Genomic DNA, 16,005 nt, shown 5'->3' with positions numbered 1-16,005 from the left:
ACTAGGTACTACGGTCCCCTGACAGGTCGGTATGCTATTGATCTAGATAACACCTGTTTCCAGGAACTTAGGACGTGGCAAAGACCGAGTGATTATCCGTGATGCGCCGCTGATCTGAAATGATGTAATCTTTTTTTCGGTTTATTGATTGCGCGCATGTAGCCCAACGGCTAGGGGATTATGATAATGTAATTGAGAAGACCAGATACAAGAAACGCAGAAACCCGCCATCAACCTCAAAAAGAATATTAAACAAAGCCGCCCCCAATGCGCATGACCCGCGTCAACGTAGAGGAATTTCAGACAATCCCCATCTTATATTGCGCAATTAGGTAAGGTATCTCGCCAAATTTCTGCGCGAAGCCCTAAGCTTGGCGATTCCCCAAAACTCAAAGCACCACTTTGGTAACACTTCGACCCTACCAATCACCACAGAAAATAACTGAACAGTCATGTTTGACATTTTCGGGTTACTGTTATCTTCCAGGCCAACTAATATCCCACCCCCAAGACTGGATTTCATCTCGGAACACAAGTTAGTGCCGTCTCCAAAATAATGACGATCAAATTGACTAACCCACGGTCAGCATGTCCACTCAGGCACCAAAAGGTTGGAGGAAGCCATTTTCATCCGATAGCAGCTTCTTCGTCAAACTTCCCAAAAAATACTACCATGAAGAAAACGACAGGCCCTACTTCAGCTGGGACGGCGATGGCCTTCGCATCCTCTCCGGCAAAATAACCTACGCTGAAGCGGAAGTCCAATCCTTCATGAAGCTCACCGCGCATGACGACCTCCCACATGGGCGAATCGTCGCAAGTTACGTCTATCTCAAAGCCCTCCAAATCTTTGTAGATTTCTACGGATTCATCATTGGCTGGGACGAAATCAACAGGTTCCGCACTCGGTATGAACAACGAGTAGACATCATTGTCCTGCAACGCCTAAAGGACCGAGCGCTGAAGGTTTCGGACACGTTCGAGGAATGCGTGCTACATATTGCAGATCTCATCAATATTCAGGCTCGGATGGCTCGACCAGTGTATTCGAACTACTGCCTCCTTGGGATCATAGCTGGGGTAAAGAATATGGAGAGCGCTTTACATACGCACCGCTGTCTCCGGTTCTGTGTACGCCAAGCCATTCGAATGTTTCGGGTGGTGGGGAGGGAAGGGGGAGTCACCGGGAGGACTGACAGTAAGGGTATAATTGAAATGGTTTACGAGGGGAAGGAAGATGCTATGGAGGAGATGGGAGACGAGGTCAAGCCAGTGAAACGTACCAAGAAGGTGAAGGGTGGAACAAAATCGAAAAGCAAGGGGCCGGAGAAAATCAAGGCGAAGGAGCGTCTCGAGGAATATAGGAAGATGGTCTTGAAAGGTGGAAGCGGTGGAAACGAGTAAAGAAGTTATGGATTCTATACCATGGTAAGCTCTCTGAACACTATAGCAGCATACGGTGAGAGTAACTAAAGGAGATATAGATTCCTGGTTTATAACTTTCAGTCACATAGAAGAATAGTTTTTCCCAGGCATAGCATCAAAAACAAGTCGTTGATACAGTGGATTGTGGAGTATCGAGTGAGAAGCCATGAGCATTCATAGTGGGAACGTATCGCCTAAGGAGAGCCCCGTATTGATAGGATACAATATGGAGTGGAGGTTAGATGATATCAAAAGTAATAGAGTTCTAAGAATATAAACATGGGAGCCCGAGCCTAGCTCTAAGCTCGAACATGTCGAGCCTTTGTCTCCACAACATAAGCCAGGTTGAGCCCTACCCCGAGCTCGTCTAGAGCTGGTTCGCGCCCATCACTATAGCAGCAGGCCCGACCGTTCGACTCCGCTTAAATATCTCCCACCCCAACGTGACCTAGGTAACCTCTCCCAAGCACAAACCCCAACACTCAGACAACCCCAACATCACCAAATAATGGAGCGAGTGTAAGAGACTAGACCTTATTCAAAGTGGTACCTTTTTATTAATCATAATTTCAGCACGTATGAAGATAGACTCAAATCGACTGGAGCTGGGAATCCAGTTCCTTCTTTGCTGAAAGAGGAGAAAGTCGAATCGTATAGCATCGTCGAATCTTCTGCTAGCCTAATGGATATCGACACTCCTACAGGCCTCAAAACACGGAACGACACCCCTGCGTACGCGGTCGTTGGCCCTACTGCCCTATCACCTACCGGCGCTTTCGGCTTTACTGATTACACTCCCGTCCGAACCCGGGATGGAGTCCGTGTCGTCAGGAATAGTGGGGCACCTAATATGTCTGCAGCTACTGTTACTATTCCGTTCATCCCCCGTAGCAGACATCCTATGTCCGATGCACCCCAGCCACTCGACCAATTACAGCCGCCGAATCCCAACATTACCGCGGCAACTCGTAGTCTGCTCGAACTCTTCAGCACCGACGAAAGACACTTCCAGACCGCTGTCATTGCCGGAACTGGACAGTCGGTCACAGCAGAGGCTGCGAGAGTGAGAGAAATGCTGCTCAGTGCGAGATCTAAGTCCGCAGCAATGAGATGTGAGTGTTTCGAGTGTGGGGGTGCATTGCTCCTTGAAGGCCCGTGTTTCTGGAAGCTAGACTCGTTGTAATGTGCGGGGATCTCCGAGGAAGAGGGTCTGTACAATTGTGTATAGGTTGTTTATATTATTGTGGCATATATTGTTACTGCTCAATTAGTACAGCTTATTTTCCCCTTCAACACTTTATAAGAATTGTCAATAAATCTTATGCTCTTCTAATTTTCATAAGATCTCACTCCCTTTCGCGTTTTGTATCTGTTTCTGGGGCCCACCATCCCTTACTATCAACTGATATTATTGTTTTGCTTCCGCTTCTAATCTCTAGGCTCGAAAACGCGAAGAGCTATAACTGACGAGCTCCAGGGCTTCAGCTAGAAAATGAGCGTTGAACGAAGAATAGAAATCACCGTTAATTTTCATTTGACATCACAGATGTCCAATCCCCGTTAACGACATCAATACCTCAGGGGAGCGCTGCATAGGGCGGAATTAAAGAATACTGGGCTTCTCAGAGTGTGATCTATTGCTGTTATTTCCGGAATATATAGCTTTGGCTCCCAGATTTCTGATACGTGAGATTGCTATTGTTGATAACAGAGTTACTCGGGAGTATTGCAAAAGACCCGCTGCCGGATGTATATAGGGAGGGGCTACCTAGAATGAGTTATTCGTTCCGAACACTTCTAGCAGCCGGATAATGAATAAAGAAACCTTTTTACGTGATCTAAACCTTTCATAGGTGTTCAATTCCAAAATTAAGAAAAAATGTTATCAGGTTAGGGTTAATTCCAATTGTGCTAAGTTTCTTAGTTTGACTGATACGCTCACATTGTCGTTCCTTATGTTTTGAGACCTCAAGCCCCCATCCACCATCGATTAGGCCTCACTATAAAGTCGAAAACTTACCCTAAAACTCTCATCTATGCACTTTATGAGGGTGGCGTTCGCCACTAAATATTCTCTGCCAAACTTACAATGTCAATCTTACAAACCTGTGACCAAGAACCGATATCCGGCCAATTGATTTCACATCAGGGCAGGTTAGTAGCTCTGCATCATGACATAGCATATAATAAGTCTGTAGGTACTCGATATTTCTCTCTCGGTTACTAATTCCATTTCTTCTAAATCAACGTTTATTCTCGCTCTCGTGAATAAGTCCTATCAACCATCGCGCATAGGTTTTTCTGTTCACATCACCAACATCACGAAATAGCTTCCCACCTCATCCTACGTACCACGATCGATGCACTCTCAAGCCTATTCCCCCATCTCGGTATCGGACCCACTAGTCCTTAACAATCCCGCAACTGTCTCCTCCCCCGCCGCGATCGCTTTGTTATAGCCGTCCTCCCTTCTCGCCAGCTCACTTCTCTCCTGATTCATTTCCGCAATCTGCAATATAAGCTCAGCACCGCCGGCCTCGATCGACTTTATACGACCAGACGCTGCATCAGTATTCAAACGGTCGACCGCACGGATATTCCTATCAAGTACACGTAAGCGTGCAGCTACATCCTTTTGCAGAGATTTTAGCATCATGATTTGGGTGTGGAAGAGGAAGACCATGGATGATTGGGTTAGTTGTGGGGATGGTGCCATCTTGTACTTGTAGATTGATAGTGGTACTTGCGAAGTTCTGTAAGTTATGTTGTGCTGAATGTGAGAATTGGATTTTAGGGCTCGGGCGTAGTTTATATACTGTATCCCATAGGAACTCGAACTAATTATCTAGGTTCAAGATTCAAGACTATGTATGTACAGCAGAAGACATATATCAACACGATAGCTCGTTATCCCATTGTTTTCAAATTCAACCCCCCCCCTGTTTCAAGTTTCGAAGGGTTAATGTCATGGGATATCACTCAGTCACTTGTGCGAGTGGCACTGGACGAGACAGCGTCTTTGACAAGTTCGGGATACTAGCACTCCTGTACGGTTAGGGCGATTAAGGAATGGACTGCTGGAGGAGTTTCAAATTTGCGAAGTAGGCCAATACAGGAACAGTCAGTGCAAGAGCCAGCGATTGAGGAAAAGTCAGATTAGTGATGGTAACAAACTCGATGTGAAGTTCGATTATCTAAAACACAATTAAAGTATTTGTATCATAAAGCCATCATTTGTCGTGACATAAGCCACAAAGAATTAAGGTTTGGTGCCATGTTTACCATGTACTTCCCGGACACACAGACAGCTACTACCTAGCTTAGTAGTATAAACATCTGACATATGTCGGAGTGTCTGGGGTTCAACCCCGACCTGTAATGGGTATTAGGCACTGGGATATATAACTGAGGGCCTCACAGGTGCCTCATATTGTTCACACAGACTGGATAGACGCCATGCCAACTGAGGAGGAGGGTTGTCCGACTTACTGTACCATAAATTTATTCCTCTGGAGGTAAGGGCGTAAGACTCTAGCTGTTTATCTGGTGCTACCTTTGAAATAATAGGGCCTAAGGATAAACAGCTGGCGTAAGTCGATGCAGATTTTTTGCACAAACCGAGTGATATATCAAGATAAACCTACCACACAATGTCTTTTGGCGCCAGTAGCCTGATCAGCCCCCGAGGCTGCGCTGGGCACATACGGTTCTAAACAAAACAGGAGCTCTATCAGTTTCTGTGTTCACACCCAACTGAAAATGGTACCCGCGGGGGTGATATAATCATATGGCCTACCCCATTCACAGACAGGTAGTGACATAGAGATAGGTAGTCTATAAATGGATGTCGCTGTGGGGGGTGGGCCCGCTGTATTATTTAGTTTCTTTCAAATATAATTCAACCCTCTCAATCTAGGCTGCTGTGGGTATCAAGAAATGTTATTTAAACGACCACATCCTCTGTTCCTCCGGCATACTTCAATGCGCCAATGAATTGCACGGTTGCACGGTGAGGAACGATTTCCGTTGCAGGTTATCCCTCTGGAACTCTCCCCTGTCATCTCGGTCAACATTAACTACACCAATAAGGCTCTGGGTTTCTGTCGGGACTCTCTGTGTACGTCTCATTGGATGCTGGTATTGAGATATGAAGGTCTCTGGGGCTCCATCCTCAGCGTATCAATCTAGTGATATTGAACCCAATTGCTGTGAGGTTTCTCAGGAATTTGTCACGTGTCTGTATTACAATATGGGAAGGATTTACTTGAAGAAAATATCTGGTGTTTGATGCTCCTTTTATTCATTTTATCACCCGCTAAGAACCAGTACGTCATGTCCTACACTGCTAATCTGAACCCATTCTATGCTAATGCCTTTGAAATATCTTTCAACCTTCCCTTAAATCTCTCTCAAACCGGCGGTAGTGACCTTCATACCTAACCTAGTGACCTATCCTTCAAGCACTTCTCCTCGAGCGCCTGCAGCCGTTTCATACGACGTTCCATAGCATCCTTAAGAGTACCATTCTTTGTCTCTTCCTTTCCAAACTGCGGATGGAGGAAGCCTCTCGTATTTGCGGCCCTAAGTCCTCTCACCTCCAACCTGTAGAGGAAGGCCAGGCACTTTGTAGCACCAACTACGCATTCCTTGAGAGATTGGTTTCGCTTATTATAACCAGTGTTCATTATCGCGGTGATATACCTCCTCTGCTCATCCATATCTGACTCCTTGCCGTCACAGGCTTTGGTGATCAAAAGGCAAGTGTCCATGAGAAAGCGAACGTTTACCATGGTAGGTTCAAAATCTGTCGAGCCCGAGCAGGGGATTCGCCAAGGAGTAGTATTGAGAGTGCCCTTTGGCGCTCCGCGTGGCATCATGAATGCTATGCGCCCTCTCGCACTTTTGAGAGCGTGTTCGACATCTTTCATCATCTTGTAGAAGATATTTTCTTCCTCGTAAACCTTCCCCCATCTATTCACACACGCCTCCTGGGGTAGCACTCTCTCCTCTGGCGCAACGGCAACTGCGCTGATATAGGCCCGGCGATTGGGCCCAATGAAGTGCCCATACCTGCTCTGGTGGTTTTTCGCGAGATTTCTCATGACAAACTCTAGATGATGCGCCTGGATGGAGAGTAGGTTCAGACTGGCTCGACTGATTACTTCCACGGCGGACTGCTGTAGGGAAGGCATTGCTTGGAGACTTGTTGAGATCGATCGAGTATTGAAACTATGGTAATATAACAATAGGGTATTGAGTCTGGTGGTTCAAGTTCTGGTGTGTTGAGTGATGTTGTGAGGTACTTGGCGGTCTGTCCTATATTTATATCTCATGTATTCAAGATTCAGATTTTCAAGATTGGAGGCTGGGAGTGGGAGGCTCTCTTGAAATACTAGCGTCCTGCTTTAGTAGGCGAGTAGTTAGTTCCATTGAATGTAAATCCTTTCAGGTTCAGCTTACGCCCACTCATTCATCTTTTTTTGATATTGTTATACCGTCATGCTTTAGAATAGAGAACGGGCCAGACAGACCAAGCTAAATTTAGCCATGGCCAGCAACTACCCCAACCAATCAACACAGCGCTATTTGTTTGTGTCATTTTATCCCACTGCACGACTCATTTCCTAGCTGGCATGGTGTGAAATCTCACTTTCTATGCAAATCACGTGCGCTGCCAACCTACAGTTGATCGAAGAAATAGGACCTACTCCCCACAACAAGCGTAGTCTTGATAGGAGATAGTATCAGATTATTCGGATTACCACACCGTGATGTGCTGATTGCTCCTCGTGAATACTCAAACGGCCTTGATATGGCCTGGTTCGAAGGTTCCCGTTTTCCTACCCGCGCAAGTACGGAAGGAATATGACCTAAGACCACATTCAGTAGATACAGAGTACAGTATGCCGTAACTAAAGTGCCGTAGCTTTCGGAGGGCTCTGTAAGGTGTTTGTTTAACGCGAAGGAACAAATTCTTTCAACATCGGTACCTTGAAAGCGTTGTTATCTCGGATATGGGGTTCGCCCCTGCCATTCTGAAAGATCCATGGGTCGTTTATAAAGTGTAAACCATACTGCCCGTCGGGATGGCACCCGCCCACTGGGCTTTGGAGACACGAACCTTCACAGGGAGACGTAGTTCATGGATGGCGGCTTTCCATCGCCTAGAGCCGGAGAGAATACCATATGCACGGTTAGCTTTAGCTATACGCTGGTAATGATTTGATACCTGTAAAACGTATCACCACTCTACGAACTTTGTGTTATCACAGGGTTGTAGAATTCGAGTGATAGTAATATGACGCGAGTGATCCTTGATGACGCGCAGCTGGAAATAGATCACTTCAATGTGCGGGGAAATTGCAGTGAGTGCTATACATTATAGGCATAGGTCGGTTCTCGCTTCATCTCCAGAGCCCCAGAGAATGTTGAGATAGCCGTATATCTTAGTTGTTGCGGCAGAAAACAGAAAGTATTTACCGCACCCCCGTGAAAGGACAAACCAATCATTTTCTTTGTTGGTGAGGTGCGCAACGGGTAATGTGGGTGCGTTCAGGACAGAACCTCCACAAGCCAAAGATTCCGGAGACCCGATGGACCCCCAAGGCGCTCTGCTGGATATCGCGGTCTATATCAGGTAATGCGGCTGTCTCGGTGATCCCGAGTCAGAGAGCGAGGAGAGCGAGCTGCACAACCCATTCAAATTCTGCGAACTTATCACCGCGAGGTCTTCCGTAGAGTATTCATGTAAGGATAGAAATAAACTCAGTATATCTATCTCAAGAGGAAGACCGTTGGAACCCCCATTGTCGTGTTGGCATTTCTTTAGTGACTAGACGACCGGTTCTCACTGTATATTGAAGCTCAATCAACTATTTTGTGGACAGACCAGCCGGCGATCATTGCTGGGTGATAGGTGAGCATTCAGTGGGCCCCATTACCCTCTCCCCCATAGGTATCACGCTCCGGATAAAATTCGAAGGAACATAGGATGGGTGGTCTTCTAGTTACCGATTGTTTTATTCAATTAGTCTAATTTCACACCACTTTACTCGGAATAAGAACCTACCTGCTGACCAGAACCAGAGGTCTCCATAGGACGCCCGCCTCCCAGTGCGCCTCGTACAGGAATACTTGATCGGCGGGAAATATGGCACTGTCGCTCCTTTCTGTGGTGAAGGAAAACCCTACGCGGAGAGAGTGCGGGCTAATCAATGAAGTCTCAGGCAAGGATCAAGTTGAGTCTGGTCGCAAAATATCCCACCATTACCTCTTTGCCAGCCACATTTTCGGGGGTGCCAAGTGCGCTGATTTAGTGCCTTTTCCGAAAACGGTGCATGTTTTGTTACAGAAATACTTGGAGAAGAAAAGGATCGGTCGGCGTACATCTTACTGCAAGCCGTAGAGGCTGTCAACTAGATGGAAATGCAGAGAAGTTTGTTTCCCTACTCCAGGCGGCGATCAGATACAAGTGTCTCGTTTCTTCTACTATTTTCACTTGTGACAACAAACTCAGATCTCCCACGCCGTGCCACTAAGCGCTCCGAAGCAAGCTCGCGTTGAAGAAAATTTTCGTCATGATTAATTTCACTGATGTCTTCAGCCGCCTAGATTTATTGAACTTCACTTTCATAGCAAAAAAGAACAAAAGGTACTGCAGATATGGCCGGACCCATATCTACTACCCCCACCCCTGGATCGAACCACGGACCTTCTATTGACGTTCAAAGGCCGGGCACAACCACTCGGTGTTCCGAGAGGCGAGTGTTAGCCATTAGACCACACTCGCCGATGTGTCTTATGGGCCAGGTGTGGTATTTGATGCTGGGGTTGTACAAGGTGACTAACCGGTTTTGGCGAGCTAGTGCTTCGGGGGTCTTGGCATGGCAGCATTCACACCACCTTGTTCTCGCCGCGGATATTTCAGAAATTGATGTGCTGGAAGTGTTCCCCAACAGAAAGCGTTAAGAATTACTCGAGCTGCCGACACCCCCAAAATTTTGATAACCTACATGCAATAACCCTTATCACCGAGACAAGATAGACCATTCAATATCGCATAATCTTTTAACTGAGATACCTATGGTAATTAACTAGCCGCCGGGACGACCCTTACGAAGTATATGTATATAACCTGGGAAGCATTTAACCACGGCGTCTATACTTGAAAAAGTGAAATTCATTATTGAGGGGGGTTACATGAACAAAAACACAATCTTATCTGACCACCGACCCCCAGGTGGACAGAACAAGACGCGAGGGGGTGCAGACCTCTGCGGCAGTTGACAAAGACCCGGAAGCAACATGAGGAATGTCTAGACCAATGTAGGGGATAATGTGTATGCGTTTTACCTATGACCATAGTTAACCTAGACTAAGGCTGATATTATCCTTCGCAGGTTCTTTCTGGGCATTATACTTGCTATTATCGACTGACTCTTTATTTCCGTCAACCTTTTATGAAAACAGGATTCAGGTCAACAACCTTGGATACGTTCTTCGACAACCGGTATACTCATCCGAGCACTTACGCGTATCTCCACCGCCGCAAAACTATTATCGGGAGTCTGGGGACTATTGCGAAGCACAGATATCGGGCCCCTTCCCCAACCAACCTACTAGTAGTTTGAATAGATACCAGAATCTAATATGCTACAAGTAGGGGTGCCACCTCGCGACCGCCAGTTGTTGGATTATGAGTATCATGATTAAGGAAATATACAATGTATATGTAGAGGGAACTCCTTCCACCCCCCCCCCCCCCCTTTGCTTTCCCAATCCCCAATCCATCCTTTCCACATGCCCCCAACTCCCCCTCCCGCTCCAGCTCTCCCAGCTCCAGCTCTCCCCACTCAAGCTCTCCGCGCTCCACCTCTCCTCGCTCCCCTACCCCCTCCAGCTCCCGCTCCAGCTCCAGCTCCCCCTCCCTTCCAGCTCCTCCTCCCACAAACCGTCCACCTCGTCCAGCACCTTCTACTCCCAGCCAGATCTTATCATATCACGATTTAATTATATAGAGCTTTTTAATTCAATTATACAAAGATAAAGACTCAACGGTGCACTCTTATGCTCAAGTATTCTTAGTTCCATGCTTAGATATTCGCGATCCCATGCTCAAATATTGATATGTCGTGCTTACCAAACACCCATGTCGGTGTCGACCAATCAGACTGCAACAATCTACGAAGAATCGTTAATCCAGTACATAATAGAAGTACATAATAGAAGATTATGTAGCTCAATACACCGAACCTTACTCGAACAAGGCACACTAGAGGCATTAAGACCTAAAAAGGTGGGGATCACAAAGTTTGTAATAGTAGTAGATTGCGAAAGGTATTTGACGAATATAGATCAAATATCTAGCTCACGGGAACTTCTAGCCGCCAGGTGATAGGGCGGTAAAGATTATGAGGCCACGATTTAGGGGGCGGATCATGTAAATGGAGGAGGAGATGAGGAGGAGAAGCGGTCTTAGTGTATGCCTCGGCGGGGAAAAGGACAAAAGGAAGGATGTTGAGAACCTCACGACCGAGAGATTTGAGAACTGGGAGAGTCGCATCTGTATAGTGGGACCAGTGATATGCAGCGTGAATGTATCATAAAACATATAAAGATATGATGGCTCACAAATTACAGCGAGGGTTAACTCCGGTCTTACAGGAATAGCATAACTCAGTCGCCTAAGGGTGGCCGGTGATGGGGTTTTAATATGTTCTACCTCTTTCCCGGGTGCTCAATAACTACATATCCATCCGGCGTCGATCCAGCGGGCATCCCGTTCAGTGGACACCTCGGGTATACCGGATATCTGCGGGATAGGCATTATACTCGGCAGACGTTTTACAGCGTAATAGAACTGAGTACAGTGTATTTGTACAGTTTTCGCTGGGACTAAGGTATTCCTCATGAGAAATCGCTGTCATGTATCTGTGGATACTTTTACTTCCCTCTTGGAGAGTAACATGAGAAGTGATCAGGAAGCCATAACAAAGTTTCACATATTATCACGACCACCTGCCCTTCTATTCGCATACTGGGTTGTAATCCCTCGTGGGATTTCTGTCGTCGACGGCGTGGTGATTTTATCGAAGCAGTTGAGCTGTGCAGCATCAGGCTAGGAGCGCTACCAAAGCTGCCTAAGTAATGTAATATCCAATATCTAAACACTTCTTGTAGCAACCCAAGGAGGTTTGATTAGAATATCAGCTACTGGCATCAGCACTAACACTTATCCTCCGCCGGCTGAAATAGAGAAATGTCTTACCTCTACCGCAGACACACCAAAATCCCAGTGTACTGTCCTCTGCTGGTTGCACGCTATACACCCTCCGACATTTCTAATGCTGTACCTAACTATCAGCGGACTATAGCCTCTATTCCCTCCCAAGCTCTCTTCCGAGACTTGGTGATAAATTAGTCCCCAGTAACAGTTATCACCCACGTGGAGCAGTAAACGAATGTGTAGTAGATATGGATAGGTGAGTTAATTATTTCTATCCCTGTTTCTAGGTAAGAAAGATTGCAGAGCGATAACATTCCCCCCGCCTTGTATGCTAACCTCCACCCCTCTTCTCATAATCTGCGAAAGTAGGAACCCGCTGGGAACAACATTTCAGGCACATTGCGGGAGTGAGAAGCTCAGGTGGCCATGTCCGGTCCTCTCGGTAGATCGCTCTATACACGTGCCTGCTGTACATTGAGCCCGCTTTTTTATCAGCCCATCGGAGGTGAGCCGCGAGCAGTGCTATGGAATCGAGTCATCTATACTTCAGCCAAGATTCAAGACTGCAGTTGTGGTCACCGACCTTGATTCCGGCTGAACAGACGCGACAGACCAGCATTGCTGATGGAGTAAGGCTACAATGGTTTCCGCCGATGCTAGCAGGAACAAGAAGTTGCCCTCCCGGAGATGGTTGTGTACTTCTACAGTGCTCCTCAAAATTAGGTACCATTAGTTGCACGAAGGGAAGGGAAAATAGCTCTCTCTGATAAACCTACTGAATAGTACACCGTATAGTGAAGAAATCGTGTTGCATATATTCGTTCATCCAGCACAAATCTGAGTAGATATCCACATCGACTTCGATGTGAGGGCCGAATCCTCCTCACCATGCTCCGAGTAACCGCGTCGCCGACCAGCCAGCGGCAGGGCGCATGCCCCCTACAGAACTGGCATAAACCGCGGCGGGCATCTCATCTTTTAGTCCATAAACTCCCATCAAGATCGATGAAAACCCGCCTGCAAAAACACACCGCAAGCCTTGCACTGGCAGGAGACCCGCCTATTCGGCGTGAGCTTCTCACCCATTACGCATGGATAACGAGGCTCATCGAATGAAGACCTATATTTGTAGCAGCCCTTGGTAGTCACAGCATCCCTTACCCATCTGGCTCCGGTGACTCCTCGCAGCTTGAATTCCTAGCAGTAGGCAAATGCTTCTGTCCTGAACGGAGGTATTACAGCAATTTCTCCCTCTCGAAGAGTCTGCATATACTTAGCTTGGCGAAACTGTTCAGGTTTTGTTGGTTGATCAAGTGTTGCTGCAGCGGCGCAGCGTGTTTGACGTCAATGACCACCGCCCACGGGGTGCATGGAACCCTAACCCTGCAGAGGATGAAAATGATTTGCCGACCATAACAAACCGGGAGTTATTTTCAGCCGCAGTACCTAAAATCTCTTGCCAGAGCACCCGCAAAACAATTTGCGCAAAGGCTATTAGGAATAGAAAATACTTGAAGCGTTGAGAAGGCAAGGCTCGACCTATCACCTGCATTCAAGTTTAACTATGAAGGTCTATAAATGACCGCGAATAGGTTTTCTTCCGTGTTCGGTCATAGAACGATGAAAATGGGGCATCCCGTCCGCTCTGCCATACCCAAGCATCGTATCGCCTAGTTAGTACTGCAGTGGGTGACCATGTGGGAATCCTGGGTACCGAACTCTTTTGTCATGTTTTCTTTTTCCTTCTTTTTTTTCACAGGCAGGGGTGAGTTGCTTGGCGACGGGTGCGAGCTTAGTCTGCTAATCGCATCAGACCTCAGACTTTTTATGACACCCAAACTTTATATACGAACGACGATAATAAATTCTGTTTCCGTTTTCGATATTATCATTTTGTATCAAGAGAGATAATAGGTTCCGGCGGGTCATTCCCACATGCTCTAGTCACATCATCTAATCGATATCGGGACAGAGGGGATATCATCCCGCCTTGAGGTGGAGTCAACTGTTCTTCGTTTCGAACCCGCGACGAAGATGGAAGAGCATTTTCCCGAACGTCGGACCAGAGATAAATTATAAACTACCAAGAAAGGTGATCCTCTGTTGGGCACAGGGCTGATAGAGTCCTGTGTGTTCTTCGGGGGTGGTGTCGTTGGGAAGAGTGAACTATGGATCAAACAATGCTCCACTACGATGTGACAAGTATGGACAAGATTTATTATTTGCTACACCCTTTATCACCTGGACTGAATTGGACTAATCCACCGGTTCGAGCAAAGGGTTTTCAGCTATCTGATCTTGAAACATCACTCGATATATTTGAAGCTGAACATTGAACTTTTCCCAACGTTACGAGAGGGCCAATGGGAGCAATGGCCGTTTCGTGCTTCACTCCACCAAACGATTTCATCATTCGTGCCCTTATTTTGCGTGTGTCTGTGGCGGTTGGACACTGGCATCACTGTGGTCGGTGATGCAGGACTATCTTTGAAGGTCGATGGTGTAGAGTGGGGTGGGTGACTGGGAGAATATGACTCTGTAAATATACACATGGGTGCATTTACCTTGTCGATCTATTATATCTGGTGCCGCTGATAGCTCTCGTATCGATCCTCGGAGCGCCCCAGCTGGGGGTTACTCTCGCGGGTGACAAAAGCGGTGAAAAAGGAGGATTTTATTTTCCTTCAAACATGTCTTGCTTCTATCCTATGGGAGTATAAACCTCTCCAGTCTCTTGTGCTCTTTGCACTACGCTGGAGCTATCTGCTGCAGTGAAACACTTGTCGGATTTTAACTACCTAATATCACTGGATTTCCCGAAGCGTTGACGATTCAGGTTTTTCGAAATTCAGGAGGAATCGCAGCGTGGTAGTCGGTGTCTGTAGACCTTAAAGTAAATGTGTGTGGTATTTACCGGTGCTCATCCCAGAACAACTGTAATTTCCATCGCCTGTTATTTTACAGTTGGGAGTACAGGTAGGCCGATATATTATGGTGAAGGAGATATAACTCGTCTTCCCTCTATATAAGGCTGCTAGAAGCTGGCGCTGCGCCCGGAGGTTGACATATAACTATAATCAGGTAGTGTCATTAAAGTTGCCTTCGGTGGTGCGAACCAGCAGTAAGACCTTAGTAACCTGACGAAGCTAACCCTCCCCCGTCCTAAATACTGGACCTCATTCGATCCATCTCTGGATAGCTAGCCGCATAGTCTATTTCGCATCAAGAAAAACAGGAAAACTTGAGCTGCTGATATGATCCGCCTAAGGGATTACTTCCCATCAGCGGTAAATATTCAGTGATTAAGTTCACCGCTCATCGTCGTCGGAAGGGGACCATTTGGCTCAACACCTGCGGTACTCCCGATAAGAGGTTTCGAAAAACCGTTATTCTCGATAATCCACTATCCCCGTATTAGTATATACTTGGTCCGGGCCAGGACGAATCGGCGTATCAAACTTCAAGGATTCGCGCAGATGCAGACTCTTTTGCCCAGGAATTGAGGCTTAGCAAAGCGGGGATACTGGTTTCTCCGGAAACCAGCGTTTGATTAAGGTGGGTTGAAGGACAGATCGGCTAGAAAATCAATATTGGTAAAGGAATCTCTCAAGAGAGAAAATAGTTTAAAACTGCTGTACAGTACGATGCCAGTCGTGAGCGTCAGGCGCGGCGTCGCAACGCCCCCCAAACCATCACGGGTACCAGCACAGCAACCACAATTGATCCTTTGGAGAGCTGAATTTTTCTATAGTTGTTAAATAGTAGATAAATAAGAATAATTTGACATTTAATATCTTGTGTACCAACCCGTCGTGAAAAGGTTGTGAAAATCTGGTTGCGCGTGCGGCGTTGCGACGCCGCGCCTGACGCTCACGACTGGCATCGTACTGTACATAGCGGTGATACTATTTTCAAAGTTCTTCCATTAGCTTATTACAGTTGGAGTGAGGTCGAAGATATCCGCAGGCGAAAAACCTACGCCGAAGGCCGAGCACTTGCGAAGGGCTGCAGGAGAGAGGGAGGAAGAAATTATGGTTATATGGATGGATGAGCGGCCAGGAAGAGCATGCCAAGTTCAAAGGTAATTGTCGCCAAGACATGTTGCACAGGGCCCGAGTCTTACCTCAGTCTATATAAATACATGCAGTTCCCGGTACTAGTACAATATTTCAGTCAAGTGATATCGTGAGGGAATAGTTGATTCTTTATATATTATCACTCCCACTTCTAATTCATGGAGGACGACTTGGTAATAAGAATCAAAGCCCTTTCGATCATAGATTACTCAAAATTAGTGTCTCTTCCGATAATCAAACTCCGCCGAGTTTCACCTGATCATTATAGTTCTGAAAATC

The 16,005-nt window shown here is 46.6% G+C and overlaps 6 protein-coding genes across 6 annotated transcripts; 3 read left to right on the top strand and 3 right to left on the bottom strand.

Annotated features, from left to right (window-relative positions):
- Positions 1-588: 588 nt before the first annotated feature.
- Positions 589-1,404, top strand: LAJ45_01133 (uncharacterized protein; the record flags this gene model as incomplete). The annotated part of the gene is made up of 1 exon (XM_046110731.1): positions 589-1,404. The coding sequence occupies one exon, from the start codon at positions 589-591 to the stop codon at positions 1,402-1,404; it is 816 nt and encodes a 271-aa protein (XP_045975909.1).
- Positions 1,405-1,933: 529 nt separating this feature from the next.
- On the top strand, positions 1,934-2,608 carry LAJ45_01132 (uncharacterized protein; the record flags this gene model as incomplete). The annotated part of the gene is made up of 2 exons (XM_046110730.1): positions 1,934-1,944; positions 1,999-2,608. The coding sequence occupies 2 exons, from the start codon at positions 1,934-1,936 to the stop codon at positions 2,606-2,608; spliced, it is 621 nt and encodes a 206-aa protein (XP_045975908.1).
- Positions 2,609-3,799: 1,191 nt separating this feature from the next.
- Positions 3,800-4,108, bottom strand: LAJ45_01131 (uncharacterized protein; the record flags this gene model as incomplete). The annotated part of the gene is made up of 1 exon (XM_046110729.1): positions 3,800-4,108. One exon carries the CDS (start codon positions 4,106-4,108, stop codon positions 3,800-3,802), a length of 309 nt encoding a protein of 102 aa, XP_045975907.1.
- A 1,753-nt stretch (positions 4,109-5,861) lies between these two features.
- Positions 5,862-6,617, bottom strand: LAJ45_01130 (uncharacterized protein; the record flags this gene model as incomplete). The annotated part of the gene is made up of 1 exon (XM_046110728.1): positions 5,862-6,617. The coding sequence occupies one exon, from the start codon at positions 6,615-6,617 to the stop codon at positions 5,862-5,864; it is 756 nt and encodes a 251-aa protein (XP_045975906.1).
- Positions 6,618-9,760: 3,143 nt separating this feature from the next.
- Positions 9,761-10,087, top strand: LAJ45_01129 (uncharacterized protein; the record flags this gene model as incomplete). The annotated part of the gene is made up of 2 exons (XM_046110727.1): positions 9,761-9,764; positions 9,825-10,087. The coding sequence occupies 2 exons, from the start codon at positions 9,761-9,763 to the stop codon at positions 10,085-10,087; spliced, it is 267 nt and encodes an 88-aa protein (XP_045975905.1).
- A 2,109-nt stretch (positions 10,088-12,196) lies between these two features.
- On the bottom strand, positions 12,197-12,464 carry LAJ45_01128 (uncharacterized protein; the record flags this gene model as incomplete). Its single annotated transcript, XM_046110726.1, has 2 exons — positions 12,197-12,362; positions 12,427-12,464. 2 exons carry the CDS (start codon positions 12,462-12,464, stop codon positions 12,197-12,199), a joined length of 204 nt encoding a protein of 67 aa, XP_045975904.1.
- Positions 12,465-16,005: the final 3,541 nt, after the last annotated feature.

This window comes from Morchella importuna, assembly GCF_003444635.1.
Source record: "Morchella importuna strain M04M26 chromosome Unknown Morimp01GS002, whole genome shotgun sequence".
In the NCBI taxonomy this organism is placed as follows: domain Eukaryota; kingdom Fungi; phylum Ascomycota; class Pezizomycetes; order Pezizales; family Morchellaceae; genus Morchella; species Morchella importuna.
The sequence above is the reverse complement of the archived record's forward strand: the minus strand, read 5'-3'. Positions and strand labels throughout refer to the sequence as shown.